Below are 12,778 nucleotides of genomic sequence, written 5' to 3' on the forward strand. Positions count from 1 at the left end.
TCACTCGGATCAAAACCAGACATACTTTTGTGATCTTTTTCTTGTGGACACACAGTCAGCAAAAAAAAAAAAAAACAGGACATGCGAAAAGCTCCATAGATTCAAATTGGTTCATGTTCTATCCACAAAAAACAAGGATGGAACAACTTCATGGATAACGGACGTCTGAATGAGGACTTAAAGTGATGTTCGACATATTCAGAACATTAGTGTGTACCATTTAATTATAGCTGTTTGTGGCATATTGTAAGGTAAAAAGCACATACTTGGCCTAAAAATCTTCCAAGACTCTGACTTCTTTGGTCTTATGGTTTCATACATTTCTAAAGCACTGACATACAAAAGAGTCACAGGCTGCAGTCTTACCATTGCAATTTATACAATGACTAACGAGAGACCACTGAACTGGCAGTGCCAGAGTTGTGGGCCATCTTAAAAGTAAGTAGATCATTTTTCTTACTTCTGCTATCCTTCATCTAATTCCCAGTTTAAATATTTTCAACAATATTCTTTTTATTTGGGGGATTTTTTTTAACAATTTTTGGGAAGGGGATTACAGTTATAGTCATAAAACATAAGAACTTGAATGATCTAAAACTTGTTCAATTATACAAGTAAGAAGTTATATCCAAAGTAGAATCAAGAGAGACAAAAATGGTTAGGAAAAGGAAAAGAATGTGGAAGGAAAAGTTAGGAAAGGTAAAGGGAAGGGGAAGGAAAGAAAAGGGCAAAGGGGAAGGTTGGATCAGATAAACATGGAGAGTATGGACAGGGGTAAAGATCATCCTTATTGAAACATTATTGATAACGAAACAGTTTTCAATTTGCTTCGTTAAATATGTAATTGTACTTGAACTTCTTGGCATATAATAAAGCTTTTTATCTAAAAGGGGGCATTCCAGTTTGAGCCAGTAATTTTCAGCTTCGGAAACCCTAAGGTGGAGTGACCATAGTAAAATCATAAACTTGTCACGGTTGAGACTAATCACCTCTTAGCATTCTGCCCATTGATATTTCATTAGTCAAGATGATGAGAGGCTATCACTGTATTAAATGTGGTGAGCTTATCAGTGTGATAAAAAAAAAGAAAAAATTACATTCACATCTAAAGGATTTGTCTGCTAGTTTGATAGCGATTAATAGATCATTAGTACCTGATTGGTTGGGGTTCAAAACCTGGCTTCTCCACCAATCAGCGGTATCAGCCCCAGCAGCCGTATAAAATCAGTGCATGGCAAGGAACTTGGCCGTTGCCAAGAATTGCGGCTTGGGCCCTATTCAACTTAATAGGAGCCGAGATGCAGCTTTCAGCTTTGGCCACTGAACAGTGTATATAGCTGTGCTGGTCCATGCTCTGTTAACAAATAAATGTCACTGGAGCTGTTAACTGCTGATCAATGTGAGTACTGAGCGTAGGACCTCCACCGATATTAAACTGGTGAGCTAGACATTGGATAGGTCATCATTATCACAGCGGTGGATAAAATCTTTAATACATTGCAAAATATATTAAAGGTCACTTCGATAAACTTACATTGGAAAAGTCTACAAATGAACAATGATCAAAAAAGCCATTAAATAATACTATGTAACATTTAGAAACAAATAAATATGGTTATTACCTGTACCGTGGATCATTTATAATCATTTTCATTGCTTGTTCCCAGGATGCGTTAGAAGAAACACCCTAAAACAAGTAATAATTCAATAATATTGTCTGTTCTTTATGGAGGTCTGAAAAACTAAGCCTAAATGATTGGACCAATGATCTTAGAATAATATAATAAATGTCCCTTACAGTAGCTGAATATTCCATAGAGAACAATAAAACATTTAATATAACTCAAAAGATTAGCAATGTATGGAGACTAACACAATCTCCTCAATTATTCTTGAGCTGAATTTATGAGTAAGGAATCTATTTTAGGTTGGTAACTAAATCACAGAACGTTGGGAATGTGTAGGGTCTCTGAAACACCTTATCCTTCAGAAGGTCTTTGAATAACTGCTTAGCTTCTTCTTTTGTGCTCCAGTGATAAAATCGTTTCTCTGGTTCCATTTTGCTATCTTCCATTTGCAGGTTATCACTGCAAAACATCAGGAAAAAAAGCATGCAAGCATCCATCCACAGGAATGGGTGAATACATTACAGCTACACAAAATAATTTCAAGAGCGATAAAAGCGATATGATCTGGTGAAAAGCAGTTTTCATACAATATGGAATCCTACTGCAATGTCCTTTATTATTAATAAACAAGGAATAATAATGATCGGCAGTATTACTTGTTAACACAAAAGGGGTTTTCAGGATTCAAACACTGATTATATATCTTAAGATAACAATGTTTGATCAGAATGATAGGATAATGATAGATAAAGGGGTTGACTAATTAGGAAACCCATTTTAATATACTTTGTAAGTGATGAGCCAGATGGCCGTATAACTCAGACAAGGATCGCAACGCAATGCTCGGACTGACTGATGGCTCTCGTTACCTGAGCGTGACAGCATGTATTGCTAAGCAGCTGTCACGCTCGGGTTGGAAGAGCCAAAGGCCAGTCCGAGCATTGCGTTGCAATTCTCGTCCAAGTTACACGGCGGTATGACTCTTCCCTAAGAGAAGACCCTCACTGCAAATCTGTTCTGCATTACAAAGACAATTCTTTGATGTGTATGGCCACTAGGTAATGCTTTGCTTCCCCTGTGGTTCTGCTACAGGGAAACTGAAACGGGTATTCCCAACTCCAACATCCTATCCCAAAATGTAGTAGGTGTAGTAATAATAATAATAATAATAATAATATAAGCAAATGCCTCCAATTAGAAATGCAGTATAGATTTTCAGTTTTGCTATGTCTCTTTCCTCTTGTGCAGGCATTGCAGGACCTTAGGTAAGCTAATGTTATTATAACACCTACTATATATTGAGCTAGGATCTTGGAGATGGGAATATCCCTTTAACTCCTACCCTCAGAATTCCCCACAGTTTACAGATGATTATAGAATGCCCTGCTGGAGGACACTTTGTCATCAGCTTATCTTTTTAACAAGTAGGGATTATATAAGGGGGGACAGTTACTTTTAAAGAGGATATTCAGGAATATTTGATTTTTTTTTACTATGGGGCTGCTCCTGCAGGCGAATCTGATGCTCCATGTCAACCGAGCAGCTCTTCCTCCTCCAGGCTGCTCTGTTGAAGGGGCATGACTGCCAACGTCAAGTTGATTGACAGGCTTGCGCCCCACAGTTAGGCAGCGGAGAGCCGGATGTGAATCAGCATGACATTAGCATTTGGGCAGCACGGTGGCTCAGTGATTAGCACTGCAGCCTTGCAGCGCTGGGGTCCTGGGTTTCCCACCAAAGGCAACATCTACAAAGAGTTTGAATGTTCTCTTTGTGTTTTCGTGGGATTCCTTGGAGTATTCTGGTTTCCTCCCATACCGCAAAGACATACTGATAGGGAATTTAGATTGTGAGCCCCATCGGAGACAGTGCCAATAATTTCTGTAAAGCAGTGTGGAATTAATGGTGATATATAAGGGAGTAAAATAAATATACTATATATGTATATGACTGGTATGTCTAAAATATCTAGAATACTGCATCTTTGTGTGCTTCTATTACATGTGACAGATACTAAGCCTGGCCATAGAAAATTGAGACTATATGACAATTCAAACTATGTTTTTTTATATTTTCTTTTTGATTTATTCTGGCATTGTAATACTTTCAGAAAACCATTGTTCACAAATTACATGGGGGTACTTACATGAAAGCACGCTGCTAACAGATCAATGATCTCACCTATTAATCAGCTCCTTCTGGTTAAATGTAGCATCGTCCAGTGAAGGTTCAGTTTCAATGGTGTCAGCTGGCTCTGGAATACTGGGCGGCAGCACTGATACCTCCTCACTGAGTGTCCCTTCGGTGTCAGATAAAGCTGCAATGGAGTGAGGACTGGAGGCTACAGACTTACTTTCAGGATCAATTCTGAGAATATTTAAAGAAAGTCTATAGTTACTAATTACAGCTCTGGCAAAAATTATGAGACCACTGCAAAATTTTCAGTTTGTCTGATTTTTCTCTTTATTGGTATATTTTTGAGTAAAATGTAAATTGCTCTTTTATTCTATGATCTACTGACAACAGGTCTTCGAAATTCCAAACACTAAAATTTTGTATTTCTTTTCAGAAAATGAGAAATGGACAAAATAACAAAAAATGCAGTGCTTGCATACCTCAGATAATGCTAAGAAAACACGTTCATAATCATTTAGAAACAACAATACTAATGTTTTAACTCAGGAAGAGTTCAGAAATCAATATTTTGTGGAATAACCATGAGTTTTAATCACAGCTTTCATGCGTCTTGGCATGCTTTCCACCAGTCTTTCACACTGCTTTTGGGTGACCTTATGCCACTCCTGGTACAAAAATGTAAGCAGTTCTTCTTTGTTTGATGGCTTGTGAGAATCCATCTTCCTCTTGATTACATTCCAGAGGTTTTCAATGGGGTTCAGGTCTGGAGATTGGGCTGCCCATGACAGGGATTTGATGTGGTGGTCCTTCATCCACACATTGATTGACCTAGCTGTGTGGCATGGAGAATTGTCCTGCTGGAAAAACCAGTTCTCAGAGTTGGGGAAAAGATAGTTCAGTAGTTTCATGACTGAGAGTAAAGGTGGTACGATATACAGCCCTGGCAAAAATTAAGAGACCACTGCACAGTTTTATAAAAATCAGCTTCTCTACATGTCTGACAGCCATTCCATTCCAGTGTCAGTTGAATTCATACCAGAGTACACCTCATTCTACTTAAATTCTGACAATGTACAATACAAAATAATACTGTGGTACCGTGTTGTTACTTGTTCACTTGTAATCTAGCCTGATGAAGGGGCCTTTTGAGCCCTGAAAGCTTGCTTGCAAATATAATTTCTCTGGTTAGCCAATAAAGGTATCACTGCTTGAATACTTTTCTCAATTTTTTGGGGGGGGACATAAGTATTTACATCTACTTAAATTCTGGACATAAATACAAAATGTTAGTGTTTGGAAATTCTAAGACATGTTGTCAGTAGTTTATAGAATAAAAGAGCAATTTACATTTTACTTAAAAATATACCTATAAAGAGAAAAATCAGACAAACTGAAAATTTTGCAGTGGTCTCTTAATTTTTGCCAGAGCTGTATATCAAATTTTGATCGTACAACAGGAAAAAGAAGCGGAATTCTTGACAAAGAACATATCTTTAGATGCCAGATGGAAACAGCTGTATCAGTCTAGGCCAGATCTGGACAAAGTGCGGCCCGCAGGCCACATCCGGCCCTCTGACAGTTCCACGGCTGAAATAGTGGCCCATGGGCTGCACCATGCCCTCGCCCCCTGCACGTCCACTGCCACCAGTTGTCATCACTGCTTCTCGTGTCCATGGGATACAGACAGCAGTGATTACATTTGTGTTAAAAGGAGCCAGCGGCCCTTCCTCTACCAATCAGTGTGTGAGCCAGCAGACGTGATAATGTCACTTCATCTCATCTGCTTTACAGAGTGTCAGTGCACAACAGACAAGAACAGAACACCGGGGGAACAGGAGCGAGGTGAGTATGTGTTTTCTTTTCATTTGAGTATGGGATGTTTGCATACTGTATACATGGGGGCTTTTGGGGGGGTGCGTTTACACCGTTCCGCGTGCGATAAAATTGATAAAGCGGTTTTATTCTTCGGGTCAGTACGCTTACAGAGATACCTTATTTAGGTCTTTTTTTTATGTTTTGTCGGTTTTATGCAATGAAAACTATTTTATATAAAAAATAATTATTTTTCCATCGCTTTATTCTGCGAGCTATAACTTTTTTATTTTTTCGCTGATGATGCTGTGTGGCGGCTCGTTTTTTGCGGGACAAGATGACGTTTTCAGCGGTACCATGGATATTTATATGCGTCTTTTTGATCGCGCGTTATTACACTTTTTGTTTGGCGGTCCCGGGTCCCATGGACGGGATAGTACGTCTCATGTCAGGAAGGGGTTAAGAAGCATCATTGTCAGAAGCTCCCTGTCCTCTCCAACAGCTGCAGCAACCTTTCCTTGCAACCAGAAAAAATGTAAAACTTGTCCATTTATAATGACCACGGACAAGATAAAGATCCCCAACTCACATCAGGACTACAAGATCCCAGGTACTTTCAGCTGCATTACATCTAATGTGGTGTACTTAATTATTTGTACTAAATGTCCAACTGGGGGTCTGTATGTGGGGGAGACAGGGCAAAAGCTTAGAACAAAGATGAATGCTCATCGTCACACAATAAGAGAAAAAAGAATGGATCTACCTGTGGCAAAACATTTTTGTATCCCTGATCACAGCAACATGGATATGAAATTACTGGTATTGAAAGGTAACTTCACATCTCAGACAGAGAGACGTGTTTGGGAGTATAAATTTATGACGACCTTTGACACTCTCAGTGCTGGAATGAATGTGTCACATGGATTTATGTCTTTTTACATCAATTAAGGAATTTGCTTTCAAGACCTGGTGGGGGCATCACAACACATTAGGAGACCCCAATCAGAGGACTATAAAACATCCAGACTCCTTATCTATGTACTGGTCCAATATTTATGTTTCTCCCTCTCCCATATTGATAGTTCTGCTTCACGTCACTTGTCTTATCCATTGCATTTTTTCTGTGTTGTATTGTGCTTAAATATGTGACTCTTCAGATTTTGCATTAGTCTATGCCTGATGAAGAGACCTGAGTAGTCTCGAAAGCTTGCAATGTGTTACCATCTTTTCAGTTAGCCATTAAAAGCTATCAACCACTGAGGACTCTCAATTCTAAATATTTTTCTATATATATATATGCATTCTATGTGTCTATATCTATTACTTCGTTTCTGTTATAAACCCTGTCATAGGGTTCCATTATATGTCCATTTTGCAAGGCGGCGAGAAAATCTCGCCATACGGATTGCATACGGATGCCATACGGATTACATACGGATGCAGACATGCGCAAAATACGCAACCACACCTTGCTTACGGATGACCTACGGAGCACTATTTAGGGGTCATTCATCCGTATTACGCCTGTAATCTACGGACCTTATGCCACTCCTGGTACAAAAATGTAAGCAGTTCTTCTTTGTTTGATGGCTTGTGAGAATCCATCTTCCTCTTGATTACATTCCAGAGGTTTTCAATGGGGTTCAGGTCTGGAGATTGGGCTGCCCATGACAGGGATTTGATGTGGTGGTCCTTCATCCACACATTGATTGACCTAGCTGTGTGGCATGGAGAATTGTCCTGCTGGAAAAACCAGTTCTCAGAGTTGGGGAAAAGATAGTTCAGTAGTTTCATGACTGAGAGTAAAGGTGGTACGATATACAGCCCTGGCAAAAATTAAGAGACCACTGCACAGTTTTATAAAAATCAGCTTCTCTACATGTCTGACAGCCATTCCATTCCAGTGTCAGTTGAATTCATACCAGAGTACACCTCATTCTACTTAAATTCTGACAATGTACAATACAAAATAATACTGTGGTACCGTGTTGTTACTTGTTCACTTGTAATCTAGCCTGATGAAGGGGCCTTTTGAGCCCTGAAAGCTTGCTTGCAAATATAATTTCTCTGGTTAGCCAATAAAGGTATCACTGCTTGAATACTTTTCTCAATTTTTTGGGGGGGGACATAAGTATTTACATCTACTTAAATTCTGGACATAAATACAAAATGTTAGTGTTTGGAAATTCTAAGACATGTTGTCAGTAGTTTATAGAATAAAAGAGCAATTTACATTTTACTTAAAAATATACCTATAAAGAGAAAAATCAGACAAACTGAAAATTTTGCAGTGGTCTCTTAATTTTTGCCAGAGCTGTATATCAAATTTTGATCGTACAACAGGAAAAAGAAGCGGAATTCTTGACAAAGAACATATCTTTAGATGCCAGATGGAAACAGCTGTATCAGTCTAGGCCAGATCTGGACAAAGTGCGGCCCGCAGGCCACATCCGGCCCTCTGACAGTTCCACGGCTGAAATAGTGGCCCATGGGCTGCACCATGCCCTCGCCCCCTGCACGTCCACTGCCACCAGTTGTCATCACTGCTTCTCGTGTCCATGGGATACAGACAGCAGTGATTACATTTGTGTTAAAAGGAGCCAGCGGCCCTTCCTCTACCAATCAGTGTGTGAGCCAGCAGACGTGATAATGTCACTTCATCTCATCTGCTTTACAGAGTGTCAGTGCACAACAGACAAGAACAGAACACCGGGGGAACAGGAGCGAGGTGAGTATGTGTTTTCTTTTCATTTGAGTATGGGATGTTTGCATACTGTATACATGGGGGCTATGTACGGGCTAATACAGTATACAGGAGGCTATGTGAGGGCTTGTATTGTATATAGAGAGGCTATGTGCGGCTCATACAGTATACAGGAGGCTATGTGAGGGCTTGTATTGTATATAGAGAGGCTATGTGGGGCTCATACTGTATACAGGGGGTTATGTGAGGGCTCATACTGTACATAGAGGGTATATGTGGGGGCTCATACTATATATAGGGGGCTGTGTGTGGGCTATTAAAGTATACAGGGGGCTGTGAGGGGGCTTATACGGTAATTATACTCAATATTAAGTGATACAACTAATATGCATATAAAATATTTATAACTGATATGTTAATATTAATATAGAGGAGAATTAATCTGACCAACAGTCATGGTCTCTCACATGGAACCTCAGGAAAATTAATTGCCCACCCCTGGTCTAGGCAACAGTCTGTGAGCCAAAGGCAGCTTGTCCTGTGGATCATATGATGTAGCAAAGTATCAGAGAGCTATGCACAGCTGCTAATGTACTGAGCTCCTAGAAAAATGTTTGCACCAAATACAATTTATTCATAGTCACACATCATGTACCGTAAATGGAGAGAAATTGAAACCAAAATAAAGTTACTAGGTTGTATACATTCTATAATTGTATATATTCTTCTACTGTACAATGAAAGGCAAAACCATTTTTGCAAGCAAGTACATCTCATATATGTCTGAAACTCACCCAACTTCTTCCTCCTGCTTTATTAATTCTGCAAATAAAACACAGTGGTGCTATGAGCATAGGTTTCCTATATGTACGGTACGTCACATCACTTGTTACATCAGTACATGTCCGATCTGTTGCTAGATAAAAACAAGCGCCCAATACACAACTCCTTCTAGCTAAAAATAACCAGAAAACAAATGCTATAATGTCACCATATCAGGTAAACAGGAATACTCAAGACAATTAGATCAAAACCACATAAAAGAGTACAAAGACCTGTATAGAATATAAATTTTTTTATTAATATTACATCATAAAAAATCTATTATTAGGACAACACTTTGTTAAAAAATAACACATTGTTCAATAATAAAAAATGAAAAGGACATGAACTGTGAAGACTCCTGGAGTGGACCCTCTGGGTCGTGACACCAACCCTCCCAGGGCGAGCTGACCTAGTGAAGACCACCCCCTATACAGGGAGTGTCAGGGGCAAGCCCCAGGGGGTGAGGCACCACGACTGCTGGCACCAGGCGGCCGGCTCACAGGAGACACGAGTGGGTGAGAGTGTCTGCAGGAACGTGTAAAGTGTGGACACGGGAACACGTGGTATACAGAGACTTCGTTCGTCCGGGTGTGAGTGAAGCAGGAAGCGTGCAAGGAGCACGTCAGAGCACTGAGTCAGGCAGCAGGTGTGCCAGGAGGTGTAACAGAGTAAAAGACTGAGTACAGGATCAGAGTGTGTGCCCGGAGGCACAACTGAGTATAAGACAGAGCACGGAATCAGAGTGTGTGCCAGGAGGCACGACTGAGTATAAGACAGAGTACAGGGTAAGAGCGTGTGCCAGGAGGCACAACCGAGTATGAGACAGAACACAGGGTCAGAGCGTGTGCCAGGAGGCACAACCAAGTACAAAGCAGAGTGCAGATTCAGAGCGTGTGCCAAGAGGCACAACAGAGTGCAAGGCAGAGGACCTGAGTACAGCGCACAGCCAGGCAGGGACACGGCAGACCAAGCCAGGAGCACAACAATAATCAGGCACCTCCCCTAGGGGGAGGTCGTCTGATATAGCACATGACTACTACTGGTTCCGGGTCAGGACCTAGCCAGAAAGCACATGACCACTACAGGTTCCGGGTCAGGTCCTCCATTACCATAGAGAGGACCGAGCCCTATACAGCACTGACAGGAGCGCGCAAGCGCAAACGTGACATGTAGGAGGAGGCCCGGGGATGAGAGCTGCGCGTGCGCACCCTACGGGACCCCCGGAGTGACCGCAGCTCCGGAAGAGATGACGTCGGGACCGAGGTCCCGCCCCCAGGTGAGCACGGCGTGACAGTACCCCCCCCTTTACGCCCCCTCTTTCTAAAACTGGAGAGGAACTTAGACAAAATCTGGGGTGCGTGGATATTCTCCCTGGGTACCCATGACCTCTCCTCGGGGCCAAAACCCTTCCAATCGACCAGGAACATGGTTCTCCCTCTTACCTTCTTCATGGCCAAAATGTCATTCACCTCAAACTCATCCCCCAAGCCAACAGGCTGGGGTGTGTGGCCTGGAGAAGGATGAAATCGGTTAAGAACCACAGGTTTTAGGAGAGACACATGGAAGGAATTGGGAATACGGAGTGAAGGAGGCAGCTTCAATTTGTAAGCAACATCATTAATCCGCCTGAGGACCTCAAAAGGACCAATGTAACGGGGACCCAGTTTGTAAGATGGTACCTTAAGGCGGACGTATTTGGTGGAGAGCCACACCTTGTCACCAGGGAGAAATGGAGGAACGTCCAGGCGCCTCTTGTCAGCGTGTAATTTCATTCTGTCCCGTGCTTTCTCGAGAGCGGTTTTGGTCTCCTGCCATACCCTGGAGAACTCCACAGACTGAGAATCGGCAGCAGGTACCCCCGAGACAGGAAGTACCGGTAGAGGCACATTGAGATGCTGTCCAAAGACAATGAAGAAAGGAGACTTGGTAGACGATTCACTGGAGTGATTATTGTAGGCGAACTCAGCCCAAGGAAGTAGACCGACCCAGTCATTCTGATGAGCATTAGAAAAATGCCGGAGATAGGATGTAAGGATCTGGTTGGTACGTTCCACCTGCCCATTGGTTTGGGGGTGATAGGCGGAAGAGAAATCCAATGACACTTTCATGAGTCCGCATAGAGCTCTCCAGAACCGGGAGGTGAATTGGACCCCTCTATCCGACACGATGTGCTGGGGGAAGCCGTGAATCCTGAAGATATGGGAAATGAAGATCTTCGCCAAGTCAGGAGCAGAGGGTAGTCCGGGAAGAGGAATGAAGTGAGCCATCTTTGAAAATCGGTCTACAACCACCAAGACCACAGTACAACCGGAAGAACAAGGCAGATCAGTAATGAAATCCATGGCTATGTGCTGCCATGGAGCCGACGGAATGGGAAGCGGGAACAGAAGACCGGAGGGTGGTTGTCTGGGTATCTTGTTCTGGGCACAGGACGGGCAAGATGCTACAAAGTCTTTAACATCCTGGGAGAGTGAAGGCCACCAATAATGGCGAGAGATTAAGTCCAAAGTCTTTTTGACACCAACGTGGCCGGCAATCTTGGACGAATGTCCCCAATTTAGCACTCGTTTTCGGTTATTCTCAGCCACAAAGGTTCTTCCCGGAGGTAACGTGGTTAACTTGACAGGAGCCACAGTAATTACTTTGGATAAATCAATGATATGAGAGGGTTCTTCCTCTGCATCAGACGACAGGAATGATCTTGACAACGCATCCGCTCTAACGTTCTTATCGCCGGGCCGAAAATGTAGCTCAAAGTCAAAGCGGGCGAAGAATAGGGACCACCTGGCTTGCCGAGGATTGAGCCTCTGTGCGGACTGGATGTACGCCAGGTTCTTATGGTCTGTGAAGATCTTGAATGGATGTATGGCACCCTCCAGTAAGTACCTCCACTCCTCCAAGGCCAACTTAATGGCCAATAGCTCTTTGTCGCCAATGGAGTAGTTCTGCTCAGTGGAGGAAAATACTTTAGAAAAGAAGCCACAGGTGACAAAACGTCCAGAAGAGGATTTCTGCAGAAGGACTGCGCCAGCCCCAGTAGAGGATGCGTCTACCTCGAGAGTGAAAGGTCTACTAACCTCAGGTCGGTGAAGCGCCGGAGCAGCGGCGAAGGCTTGTTTCAACGACTGGAAGGCCTCTTCAGCCTCAGAGGGCCAAGCCTTTGGGTTAGCTCCCTTGCAGATAAGGGACGAGATGGGGCGAACCAACGAGGAAAAATGAGGAACGAACTGTCGGTAGTAGTTCGCAAAACCAAGGAAGCGTTGGATTGCCTTCACCCCATGGGGCTGTGGCCAATCGAGGACGGTGGACACTTTTGCCGGATCCATGCATAGACCTGATTCTGAGATAATGTACCCCAAGAATGGCAGGGACGTTTGCTCGAAGGCACATTTCTCGAGCTTGGCATAAAGGCGGTTCTCCCTCAGGCGCTGGAGGACTTGACGCACGTTCTTTCTGTGGGCGGAGAGGTCTGGAGAAAAAACGAGGATGTCATCCAGATAGACTACCACGCAGGAGTACAGCATATCCCGGAAGACGTCATTCACGAACTCCTGGAAAACCGCTGGGGCATTGCAGAGGCCGAAGGGCATGACCAAGTACTCGTAGTGACCGTCTCTGGTGTTAAAGGCGGTCTTCCACTCATCCCCGGAACGAATGCGGATCAAGTTGTAGGCCC

General features: G+C 42.8%; 1 protein-coding gene across 15 annotated transcripts in view; it reads right to left on the bottom strand.

Annotated features, from left to right (window-relative positions):
* Window positions 1–12,778, bottom strand: part of PRPF40B (pre-mRNA processing factor 40 homolog B) — a 143,452-nt gene that overhangs the window by 62,385 nt on the left and 68,289 nt on the right. For all 15 annotated transcript variants that reach the window (XR_012233072.1, XR_012233071.1, XR_012233073.1 and 12 more), the window contains 4 exons: window positions 9,072–9,099; window positions 3,807–3,992; window positions 1,979–2,087; window positions 1,623–1,687 (listed from right to left, as the gene is read on the bottom strand). Coding sequence is in view for 12 of the 15 variants with exons in the window: in XM_073580213.1 (XP_073436314.1) it covers window positions 1,623–1,687; window positions 1,979–2,087; window positions 3,807–3,992; window positions 9,072–9,099 (388 nt within the window). In the remaining 3 variants the exon portion in view is untranslated. The remainder of the gene's footprint in view (window positions 1–1,622; window positions 1,688–1,978; window positions 2,088–3,806; window positions 3,993–9,071; window positions 9,100–12,778) is intronic.

The sequence above is a fragment of the Dendrobates tinctorius genome, unplaced genomic scaffold (genome assembly GCF_039654945.1).
Source record: "Dendrobates tinctorius isolate UK_male_01 unplaced genomic scaffold, ASM3965494v1 ptg000064l, whole genome shotgun sequence".
NCBI classification, from domain to species: domain Eukaryota; kingdom Metazoa; phylum Chordata; class Amphibia; order Anura; family Dendrobatidae; genus Dendrobates; species Dendrobates tinctorius.